At 42.7% G+C, this 12,378-nt stretch overlaps 1 protein-coding gene across 1 annotated transcript in view; it reads right to left on the bottom strand.

Moving 5' to 3' along the window:
* Nucleotides 1–3,351: 3,351 nt before the first annotated feature.
* Nucleotides 3,352–12,378, bottom strand: part of HS3ST6 (heparan sulfate-glucosamine 3-sulfotransferase 6) — a gene marked incomplete at its 5' end in the record, with an annotated part of 119,291 nt that continues 110,264 nt past the window's right edge. Inside the window, one exon of the mRNA XM_084640334.1 lies at nucleotides 3,352–10,106. Coding sequence (XP_084496460.1) covers nucleotides 9,488–10,106 — 619 coding nt within the window. The 3' untranslated portion in view covers nucleotides 3,352–9,487. The remainder of the gene's footprint in view (nucleotides 10,107–12,378) is intronic.

Raw genomic sequence — 12,378 nt, 5'->3', positions numbered from 1 at the left:
CCATATGCCCTGACCCCTTTGCATTTTTAGCTTCCATCTTCACATCATTCCCACTCTTCTTGTTTTTTTGTTTTGTTTTTTTTTAATTTCCTCATTTCTTGACTGTATTCAGGGATGGTGCCCTCCCTGGTCACATCTCCCCGGCAGCCTGTGCCACTGCCCAACTGATCTTATGGTTCAGAACTGTTTTCTAAACATCCCTGGGCGGATATTCCATTTGCTCAGGAAGAAGGGAACGTCAGAGGGACATCTCATAGGTATAGGATCTCAGAGTACTTACCAGTAGGGAGGGACGGAGTGATGGGCAGTCTACGGCAGCTAGACACAAAATGGCTGTTCTAGGGCTGCAGCTGCTGACTCTCTCAAATTTAAAGAGCCAGTTATCAGAAAAGCATGCTGGGAAAGGCTAGTGAGCCTATATTGGAAACCAAGTGATTGCAGAGGAAATAGTTACTTGAGATGAGCTGAAGTCCCATCTTTGTAAGGGTCAGGAATGTGGGTGGAAGACACCCTGGGCTTTCTCAAGGCTGGAGCCAGGTGGTTTTGCAATAGTTATGTCCCTGTGATGCAATGTTTTTTATAGATGTTCTTTGTATAGATGTACTCTGAGCATCCTGCACTGAAATCTTAGTATGGCTTCAGTTTGGTGTCCTACCTCAGTATCAGGCTGTTCTCTGATCTGTAGAGAGAGCTAGGTTCTATGCTCCACTCTGTCACTCACTCCTTGTGTGACCCTGAGCAAATCACTCAACTTTCTCTGTGCCTCTTCTATCTCACCTATGAAATGAGGAGGAGGATAGTCACATGGCTTTGCAAAGAGATTTGAGACACATTGATAAAAATAGCTACAGCTGATTACAAGATTTTGACTGGTTTCAGAGTAACAGCCGTGTTAGTCTGTATTCGCAAAAAGAAAAGGAGTACTTGTGGCACCTTAGAGACTAACCAATTTATTTGAGCATGAGCTTTCGTGAGCTACAGCTCACTTCATGAAGTGAGCTGTAGCTCACGAAAGCTCATGCTCAAATAAATTGGTTAGTCTCTAAGGTGCCACAAGTACTCCTTTTCTTTTCAAGATTTTGACTGAGAATTTTTGCTACCAAACTGAGTTTGCTTTGAAAAATATCATTTATGATTGAATTATTTTTCCTTTTCTTGTGCAGGAAATTGCACAATTAAATGGTCTCATTTCATATTGACATTTCAGTTTTGGTTTTTGAAAATGGAAAATTTTCAAAATGTCACATTTTTTGTTTTCCTGCCTTTCCCTTGCTGTTTTCCTTTTTTGGGAGGAGGGGGCCACCAAATGCAATAGAAACTCTGAAACTTTTCCAAAGTTGGAGAAGTTTTGAATATTTACATGTGAAAAAGTGGAAAGAAAATAACCACATCATTCCGCCTAGCACATTCAGTGGCCAAAGAAAGTTTGTGGGGGGGGGGGGGGAATCCAATTTTTATTTTATTTTAAAAGGTCAGTTTTCAAAATCTTACCCACAAGGAAAAATCTCAGTTTGAAATGAAAATTTCGATTTGAATCAAAACCCTATGAAAATTTCCTTTCAAAAATTTCTCCTGAAAAATTTCAAATGACAGTTTTCCAGCTGAAATTTTTCCTAGAGAAAAATGTTTTTTCTGACTCATTGTATGTGTAAGGGAATATGAAAGTTTTGTGTTTATGTCACTGCACAGACCGCGCCCCATTTAATGGATGACTGATCATTTACCAGGGGTGATGGTGGCACTGCCAATCAGATGCACGCTGCAAAATGTGGTGATGAACTGCTTTCCTGTTGGTGACCATAGCTAGATTATAAATAAGCACTGTCTCCTGCACCAGCCATGCTGACAGACTCCTTCAGCACCATTCCACTCTTCCACTCCCTCCTCAATAGGATGGCTGTAATCAACATTTGCAGACTCCATGAGTCAAGCATGCTCAACACCACTTCAAAGCAGAAAGACAATCAAGGCCGCCTTCTGGCATTTGATATATGCAGATCCTGGTAGCATGTGACATTGAGGAAGGCCAGATCACACAGTAAAATGTGAGTTTTGTGGAGAGGGGTATCCTTTGTGCATAGAATTCTTTATTTCTAGCTAAGTTTTTTCCACAGCAAATGGGCCTTGCTTACAATTATTAAATGGTCACCCCACCAAAGTGTAGCCAGCTCACAAATAGGGTCATTTTCATGAGCAGACTCCATAACAAACTTCTGGACTAATGGATTCAACTGAACCAGAGAAAATGTCATTGAGCAGGACCCCAGATATAGATTGTGATTGTCTCTGGATGCAAACATTTTTATCAATATGTGTAACTTTCTCAGTGCAAGTTAATCTCAGTTGACAGTGAACGCTGCCCTCTGTCCAAACACTTGACAAGGTCACATGACAAGAAAGCCAGGGAGATCTGTGACTGACAAGGTCACATGATCCCTGGGTGACCCTGCCAGAAAGTCTGAATATAACTGACACTTTACCCCAAATGTTTAAATAGTCAGAATCCCTGTAGAAAACTTGTGGGGCTGGGGGCAGTTGAAGAGAGCTGAGGGAAATGTGTGTAGAATACGGCAATGTCGTTTTTATGCCAGAGGAGTCTCTGATACAATTTTTTTCCTTCCTAGAGCTCACCGAACAGAATAATCCTGGCAAGGTGCAATTACCAAAGCCCTGGGAGGTGACGGGAAAACGTTCACCATTATTGTCATCTATGTAAACAAAATTACTAAGGATGCAGTAGGCACAAAATTACTAGTTACAGTTCACTGTAGAGTCACATGACCAGAATTCATTGGCAATAAAGCACCTTTGACACATTAACACGTTCAGCTTTGCCTTCCCTCTCTCTGTGATCAATTTCAGCTCACACATGGATGATGCAAGGCATGCCAAGATAACGGTTTAATGGAAGGAACGTGCCCAGATTATGCCTAGTTAAGGAGCACTCAGTGTATGATTCTTGCATCACATATGCATGATCCTTACATTTTTAGCTGTAGGAGGCCTGATAGTGCTTTCTCGGAGCAAACCGAAGTCCACATACATTATCCAAACCATCATTTGCATGCTAATTTGGAAATGTCTTGACCTAACAGCAGTCAGTAGCACGCGGGAAGAAAATGTTTGATATATGTCAGGCTCTCTCTCTCTCACGTTTTGAGGCCAGGTTCCTTTATAACTAGACATCCTGGAGAATAAATATTGACTTCCAACTAACCTGAAAAATCTGAATTTTTACAAATTCAAGATAGGGACAAAAGGGGAGAAAAATCTATGAAAATAACAAGAGTCTATTTTTCACACTGGTCCAGAACAGCAAATGCACCAATGAAAACAAACAATAGTCCTGCATCATTTTCTTTATAACTTTATTTTCAGAGATCTTGTGCAGAAAAATATAGTGGTTATTTTTTTTTTTTGAGTGTGATCAGATTCTGACATATTTTCACCCAACTTTGTTATCCCAGTGGAGACTGCTTATACAAGTTTTACAAGTGGTGAGAAAACTCCAGCAAAGGAGAGTGATATCAGACCCAGAGCTCTCTCTCTGTTAACAAAATATAAACACAAAGATGTATCTTCCATATAGGGAAAAGGGGAAAAAAATATAATAGCACAATCCAAGCCAAACAATCCATCTGATAATTTACAACATTCAAATACATTTCACACCATACTATGATATTTCCAGAGCCAATTGCTGCATTCTTACTGAGGCAAAACTCCCATGACTCCTGGGGGAGTTTTGCCTGTATAAAGAATGTAGCATTTTGGTTTTTCACAATACAAGTTTGATGCCCACCGGCTTAGAGGAATTTTTTAAAAAGTGATTGTAAATTAGGTAAAATTGGCCAGTGGGAAAAAAGAATAGACATTTTGGATTAGATTTTCATAAGTACTCAGTACCCACAATTGAGGACAGATTTTTCTAAGTGTCCCACTTAGACACCCAAAATGAAGAGATCAACGTTTTTTTTTCCCAAAAGTTCTTAGCGCTCATTAGCTCCCATTGGGAGGGATGGGAACTACAGTATGCTGTGCCTTAATGGAAAAGCTGGCTGAAATCTTTAGAAAATCTCGCCCCTAATTTTTCTAAATTTTCTTTTTTAATTAGGCCCATTAGCAAATGACGACAAAGGCCATTTCTTTTGGATATACACGAGGCACATGTGTTAACACATGATGGGTTCCCCATTCTGTCGCTGAAAGGAACCCACTTGTAATTGGGGAACAATGCATCACAAAAGTGACCACTGCTCGTTCAATGGATTTGATTCTACCAGCCCAATGTAGACTTTGCATCTTGGTTGTCACCAGCAATCGTTAACTGTCCACTGATGGCAAACAGAAGTGAATCGTTTGGAATTCCTCTGGCTTTAAGGGTTATCATAGGCTAATGATTCTGCATAAATTGAAACGCTAGCCATACAACTTGATGGATGTTTGAAGCACGTTATATTTCTCATGCTGGGCGCAATGCTTTAGTGGTGTCACAGGAGAACGTTGCCTTTGGAACAGTTTAACCAATGGCAGCAATTTGCTAAGATTGTGGTGGCATTTTTCAATGTGTTACGATGGAGAACTCTTAGGAGATAAAGTTGAATTTCAAGCAGCCCCGGTGATATAAGGTAGAGCATTCACTATCCAATCTCCTCTCTAATTCACCATCACTTGGATGCCAATTCTGCCTCTTGCTGCTGCTTTTCTTTCCTTACTGATGAGGTAAGTCCCCCTACCCAAAACAGGGAGACAAACATTTTAGGACAAGCCAGGCCTATTTATTAATGTTCAATTCATTGTGAAAGTTTAAACGCAGGATATGGAAGATACATCCCCACAGTGTCAGAGACAAGGATGAAATTTTGCTGCCCAGCAAACACATCTAGGGCTGAAGGCAAAGAAAATGAAATGTCAGTGGATTTTCTCTGATCTCAGTCAGCTTTGCAATTTTTCTTTCAGTATACCTGTAACAAAATTCATAGAATTCAAGTAATAGGTTTCAAAGTAACTCCCAGGGGGTGACAGTAACAAAAAACTGCAGCATTGTGTACTAACCAAAACGACAGAGATTTGTACACACTGAACTGATATATGTAATTAAAGTTACATTCCCTTTTAATTGAACTGGCCATTTTAGGATAGCACAACAAAGATTGTAATGAAGCATTTGGCAAGGCTACCTCCCCGCATTTAGTATATTAGATTGCAAAGCCACTATTCCATGTGGGAACTCTTTCATTGAAAAACCCTGCAGTGGTGGACATAAGTTTGTTTGTATTCAATGATTCTCCTTTGAGAGATCCATGAAATTTCCATCTTGGTTACCTTTCCCCTTCCTACGGGGAACTTCCAGCTTATTGTCCTGGTCTAATGAAGTGCAGACTTCACCTGGACAGCCCCACAAATGGCTCCTCTCGAATGCAATGAATACAAACACTTGACCTCATGAGCCATGGGGCAGCAATTAGTTTAAGCAGGGGGTTTGTGTATCACTTCAAAAGTCTTAATCCGTGCGGTCAGCCCTGGCACGGTATTTGCCAGAACCTATTGAGTAGTCTTAATGAGTTTGCAAAGCAAGCTTTCAATACATTTTGGGTTGCTTCAGATGCTTTAAATGGCATAGTCTATATGGTATTGTGCAGCTTTAGAAAGGCCTAGGCTTTAAAAAAGTATGGCCCCCTTTCACAAGGCAGACAGAAACCATCTTTAGACCCGGGGCCCTTAACGTTTTGCATATCAATATGGCTCTGGCTGAATGTAGCCACTCAGCTGAGAAATAGGGTCACTATCAGCATTTCTAGGCTTTCACAGGCACTTGGGAAACTTTAAAGCCCTTCGTGGAGAATAATTTGGTCGAATGTCGTGGCTGGAAACAAAACCTAAACAAGCAAAGTGCAGTCCATCATGTGGTGCTGCCAGCGAAAGTGACAACAGGCTCCAGCAGCTCTGACATCCAACCCCAAGCGGGTTGGTGGAGAGGGCACTTCCCTTTCCTTGGGCCACTCACCTTGGCAGGATTTGCACACTTGGGGGAGGGCAATTTTACAAGGTGCTGGGCACCTGCTGTTGGGGCTGAGCACCCTCAGTTCCCCCTGGCAAAGGGGTGGAGGTAGGGTATGAGGGGAGGAGAGAGAGATTCCTCTGTGGTTTGTACAAAGCCAGACAAAACCAATCATACGAAGCTGTAGAATTACTTCACGGGAAAAGCTACGGAAATGGGGGAAGATGCCATTTACGTGTAGCCTGAACCTTTCTCTGCTTCAATTGCCTCTTCAGGACCATATTCTCAGCTGGCCTGAAATCACTGTAGTTCCACTGAAATCAATGGAACTGCTCTGATTTACCCCAGGTGGGGATCTAGCCTTTCGAGCGCCGCACAAAATTAATTCAGATTTTCTTTGTTGTTTAACCTACCACGGCGTCTTAACCAGGTACAATGCAGCTACATTGGCTTTAGAAACTGACAGGAATTTAAAGCAGGGCAAAGACCATGCAAATTAGAAGTCATGTCTATTTCCAAGGTATACCAAAAAAAGTTCACGTTTCTCTCTCCATCTCTCAATATATAAATAGCTGAGATGTTTGTGTTCAACTTAGACCTGACATTGAGTTGCATCATTTTGTACATCGTTTGTTGCAGCAGTAAACAGATTAGCCTCCTGTCTGAAACAGTCTAAAGCGCTGACCGTTAGCCGTGAGTTTAGAGGCTTTAAGCGCCACCCATAGAAAAGAAATGCCACTGAAGAAGAACAAAGGGGAGCCTCTTACTGTAGAAAAAGCAAAGGAGTGGGAGAAGCTTTAGCAACATGTATTGCAAACCAACTAAAAACACCCCATCTAAAATGCCAGATGCAAAATCAATCTGGAGAATGACTGGAGCACTAAGGGACGCACTGGAAAGGGCAGAGGCTCTTTGCTTACATTGTATTTGTCAAGGAAAACATGGGCTACCTGAAAGAGTTTAACATTTTTGTTTAACAATGCAGCCGGGATGGTTTGCAACCAGTGGCTTGTGACCATTGAAACAGCAAGTCAACCCTACGCCTTACAGGATAGCCAGCACTGAGACTATGTTGTACTGGAATCGAATGGATCTATCACATAGTACAAAACCGTGCAGGGCCTTGGGGCCCTTCAAAACCATGTAATGAACTACTTAAAAAGACAAACAAGTCACTAATAAGATTATGAAAGGTTAAAGTGTTTTTTGCCCCTCTTTAATTATGAGAAAACTTGAAACTCATTCCACCGGCCTCCGATGACTGCCCTTTGTGGCTGCAAATCTGGAAACCGATTGGTAGGCACTGGGCTAAAGGTCAGACTTTTTTTTGCTATATGTTCTTTGGCAAAATTGTTCCTGGGAGGGGGGGATATTTGTCCTTACTCTTGGAGGTCTCCAACTTTATCACCTGTGTTGCATGTGATACACAATGCAACCAGATCTGGAATATATTCAGAACTACTGCTGCTAATTGTTTTTATTCTTTCAGACTATTTTAAATCAGGAAAAATACACCATTCTCTGGATTCGCTGTTCGACCAGATGTATCATCAAATGCCAGTCACTGCCCAATCTCAGAAAGGAAGCTCGCCTCAATAAAAATCAACATGAGAGATGCAGAGCCAGCTGCAAAATGGGAAAGAGAAAATGGTCAAAGTGCCATTCTGAAAACAGGGCCCCAGTCCTGCAAGGTACTTGAGCATGTGTCTAAGCTTTTAGCATGTGAGTGGTCCCATTCTATTCAATGAGTGTTTTGACTCAGCTGTAAAGGCCCTGATTCAACAAAGCATTTAACCACCTGCTAAACTTTAAGCAGGTGCTTAACTCCCATTGAGGTCAATTACATGTAAGTACCAATTTAAAGCTGACTATGTGCTTAAGACGATTTTGCTTATTAGGGACAGAATTAATATTTCCTTTTATTTCAAACTTTGCCAATTTACCGTTCTTCTGTCCAACCTTGTCATATGCTACTTGACCACCCACCAAGACAAATAATATTTGGACTGACAAAGTACCAATAATTTTGTATTCTCCTGGGGAAAAGAGCTGGCAAGCAGATTTTGTGATGTGGCCTAGTAAATTTTTATAATAATTTTGTAGAGCTGCAACTTTTGTCACAATTAAGAACAGGAGATTTTTCTACTCTTTTTTGCCCAGAGTTGTCAGTATTGTATGTTCCTGAAACCACACCAGAATAGAATTTTTAATGCAAACAGTTTAGCCAGAAAAGAACTGTGGGTAAAATCCTGTACAACTGTATTATTTTGTAGATTCATTGTGTCCTGTTTTTTGCAGATCTGACCGAAACTATCAAACCAGGTAACTGTTTCTAAGGACACCAAACATGACTTAGGTCCAAAATTCAGATTGTCTTTTTTAAAAGGGCTTTTACAAAACTCTAATAAACACAACATTTTATTTTATTTATTGTACATTTTAAGGAAAAAGAGCTTTGGGAAGAGGAGAGCATCCATGTCCTCTTGAAGCATGGGAAACCGAAAACCAAACTTGCAGGGCGTAGGCACTGGAAAGTGAAGTTGACTAGAAACACATAGGCCCAGATCATCAAAGGTATGTGGAGGGAAGTTAGGTGCCTTTGAGGATCTAGGCCAAAACTCACTGGCCCAACTGAGTGAAGCACAAAGAAAAACAAATAGCATAAAAAGTAATAGAGAAATAAGATTTTTTTTTTAAACTGGGGCATGCTACTGGCCCCAATAAGTCAATGGCCAAAACTCCATTGATTTCAATGGGAGGAGCAAGATCAGTCTCCTAACATGTTATTATCATAAGTCATTAGTGTTTTTAATATACCAGGCCAGAGCCTCAGCTGGTGTAAACCAACCTAGCTCCTTTGAAGTCAATGGACCTCCATTGCTGTACAGCAGCTTTGAACCTGGCTGCAGTTATCTTTACAGTGTCCCTTTGTAAGGAAGGCATCCAAGACCTCAACACAGCACTGGTGTCTAGGGCCCTTTCGCCTGCTAATTAAAAGGGTCGGGATGGCTGATTGTGAATATTACAGCACTCTCAGTATAGTCAGAGAAAGAGCAGCATTAGGAGGCCAACTCTGATTTGCAAAGCTTTATTGTGAATCTTAGTGCCTTTGTCACTGCACACACTCACGCTCACTCTCTCTCTCTCTCTCACCATCTGAAAACCGTTCTGGTTAATATAGATTAGCAAGATTTATATGGAAGAATATTTAATCTGATCTGGGGTTGGGGTTTTTTTTTGTTTGTTTGTTTGTTTTTCTTTCTTAAATATTTCTCTCTAGTCAGTAAGTGTACATTTCTCTCCAGGAACAAGTCCGTTATAAATTAGAACATGGGAAGTGTCTTCCAAAAGTTTGCCTTGGACACACCTATGCTAGAGTCCCTGGGAAGTTTGGCACACAATGTGCCAAGGGCCCTGTAGGTCTGCTAAGCGGACTAGTTGTCCTCTCTCCACTGTGGCTTAGAAAGCCATTGGCCTGGTGAGATCTCAGTCCCACCCAAAGTCCTGCCCAGTCATCTGATAGAACTTCATGTTGAAGGGTCTGTAAAACTCCTGCAGGCGCTGGATCACCTGCCCGTGGATTTTTGGATGAGGTCGCCCTTTGGACTTCCCCAAACAGCGGGGCCGGCTGCTTCCTTCGGGCTTCTTCAGGCAAGGGAAGCCCTTGGTCTCATTGAAATAGAAGTGTTTGTCCGTCACGACTCTCTTGAGACCCAAAAAGTCTTGCACTCGGCCCATCTCCCCAGCCGGGTCACTCACGAGTCTTTCCCCGCTGACAAAGAGGAATTTTGAAAGGGGGAAGTACTGCAGCCAGTTATCCAGGTGCTTGGCATAGATGCCGATCCGCACTGCACTCCAGGTGGTGTCGATGAGGCCCGTGCTGACATTCTTGAAAGCCAGAGCCTGGAAGCTGGGGATGGTGGGGTTTTTGGATAGTGTCTGCGTGTAGTCTGAGATGGCCCTGGTGACCGGGTTCCTCACCACCACAATCAGCTTGGTTTCCCTGGACATGTTGTAAATACGTTTGGGAGCCTCCTTGGTCACAAAGTAACTCGGGGTTTTCTCCATCGTGATCTGCCCCTCTAGAGTCCGTGGCATCAGGTTCCTGTGGAAAGGAAAGGACAACAGTAATGATTCAAGTGGATCTGTCCAGCTTTGACCCATTAACATCTTCAGTGATTCGCACCAGTGTAAGAACTAGCTGATAATATCAAGCCGTCAGCCCCCACATGCCAAGCCCAATGTACAGGGAAAATCCTTCATCAAAACTCTTTAAAATCCCTACTTAAGCCCTATTGTGTTGTGCTGCCTACAAGCCATTCCCATCAGGCCCTGATTAGGGTTGTGACTTCTATTTTTTTGCCAAACTGTTTCTTTTGTTACCTCCCTCTCCAACAGACCCCGACCTCATTTCTCTGTTTTGTCCACCTCTGGCATGGCTAGACTGTTAGCTGCCTTGGGCAAGGACTATTCTCGGTACTTGTCTACACAGTGCTTAGCACAATGGAGTCCTGAGCCTTGTCTGGGATTGCTAGATGTGACCCCAGTACAGACGGACACACCGAGTGCAAACCCATTGACTACAGTGGGGTTGCATGGGATGTAAGTCAGAGCAGGAACTGGCTTTAGTCTGTAATAGTGCTGACAAAAAGCAAAGTACAGTACGACAATCACATTACTGGTCTTCTCCTGAAGTAAGCACACAGGTCAAGGTTCTGATGTCAATGACCTTGGTATAAGATCTGGAGTCACTCTGAGGAGTGTGGATGGGTGGCAAAGGATGATTAGAAGAAGACTTTCTTTTCTAATTAGCTGGTGGGACTCCAGAATGGGTCAGCAATGACCGCGCCTTCCCTTCCATTTGTTCAGCACCTGGCACATTGTGGGCTCTACCAGAAAAAAGTTAAATTATAATGGCGAGTGACGATGTTGCCATCTGAGGCCTGTCCGGGCCCTCTCTTGAATGGGTGGAGAGCCAGATCCAGTTCAGACTATCCAATTGTCCACAGCACCAAAATCATCATCATCTTTGATACTAATTGGCACCATTGTTGGCATCATCAGCAAAAAAGCCAAGGAAAGGTTGAAATGGCTGGGGAGACCAAGCTATCTGACCCCCAGAAACAGTGGTTACAGGTTCTCACACCACAAAAAAGAACCCCTTTTCTCCCTTTTAGCTGCCTTCACACACCAGTTTGTTCATTTTAAACTGCCTGCCAGCTAATGAGACCTGGGAAATGGCAGTCCATTTAGACTCTAATGGGCACTTTGTTTTCTGACAGGCTGGACTTGCTCACTTACAGAGTCCCTTCCAAGATTTCGCTACCAAAACAAAACAGAATGCTGCGTACCATGGTATCGTCAGGAACTGGCCAGTGTGTATGTGCATGACTGCCCCCTGCTGGAGGGACTCAGAACTGTTCAGCTTTGTATCATAAACCCAATAGTGCTAACTGGAGCTGGTTGAAAAGATGTCAGTGAAACTTTTCCACTGAAAAATGCCATTGATTCCAAACCAAAAAGTGTGAATAGTCATTAGCTCAGTGGTTAAAGCACTCATCTGATATGGAGGATCCCGGTTCCAGTCCCCACTCTGCCTCATTCAAAGCAATGACTTTAACCTGGATTCCAGAGTGGGAAGGTATCTCGCGTTACTGTTTTTGTTTTCTTGTGAAAAAATTCCAAAGGCCTCGGTTTCATTCCGTAACAGAATGAAAACAAATTTCAAAACTTTGAAATTCTTTGCAAAATAGATTCACTGCTTTCCAGCGAGCCCCAGGGCTAACATTTAGGAGAGGTTCTCTGTCAGCTCAAAGGGTAAGGGTCTGTATATTTGGATGTGAGTTTGGTCACGGTGGAGTTCTGAGCAACAAGGCTGTCAGCAAGCCTCAGGGCCATGGTGCTCACCTAGCGATGTGATGGATTCGCCATCACTTGCTGGCTCTAAGCCAAGACTGGATGTCTTTCTGCTATGGCTCCAACAGACGTTATGGGCTCAACATCGGTTCTCTAGCCTGTGTGATGCAGGAGGTCAGATTAGAGAATTAACATGATCCCGCCTGGCCTTAAAATCCACAAAAGCCCTCAGGGGCCATGGATTGTGTCACTACTACACAGGTCTGACCTCAGAAGAGCTTTCAAAAGAAGCTAGCATCCTTTTTGTTTGTTTGTTTGTTTGTTTCTTTAAAGGAAGCTCAGAAGCTAGAAATTAAGACAGGTTTAGAAAAATGCTGAGTTTCCTTCAAAGAAATCTAGAAGGACCTTTCCACATAAAGAATTTCTGGATGGAAACGGTTCTCTCTAAGAGCTCAGGGGGTCACATTGCCACTGGGCATAGCCCCACTGAGTACATCCCCCGTGAATTTGGCCCAGGCTTC

This window comes from Lepidochelys olivacea (assembly GCF_965140295.1).
Source record: "Lepidochelys olivacea isolate rLepOli2 genome assembly, chromosome: 10".
NCBI classification, from domain to species: Eukaryota; Metazoa; Chordata; order Testudines; family Cheloniidae; genus Lepidochelys; species Lepidochelys olivacea.
The sequence above is the reverse complement of the archived record's forward strand: the minus strand, read 5'-3'. Positions and strand labels throughout refer to the sequence as shown.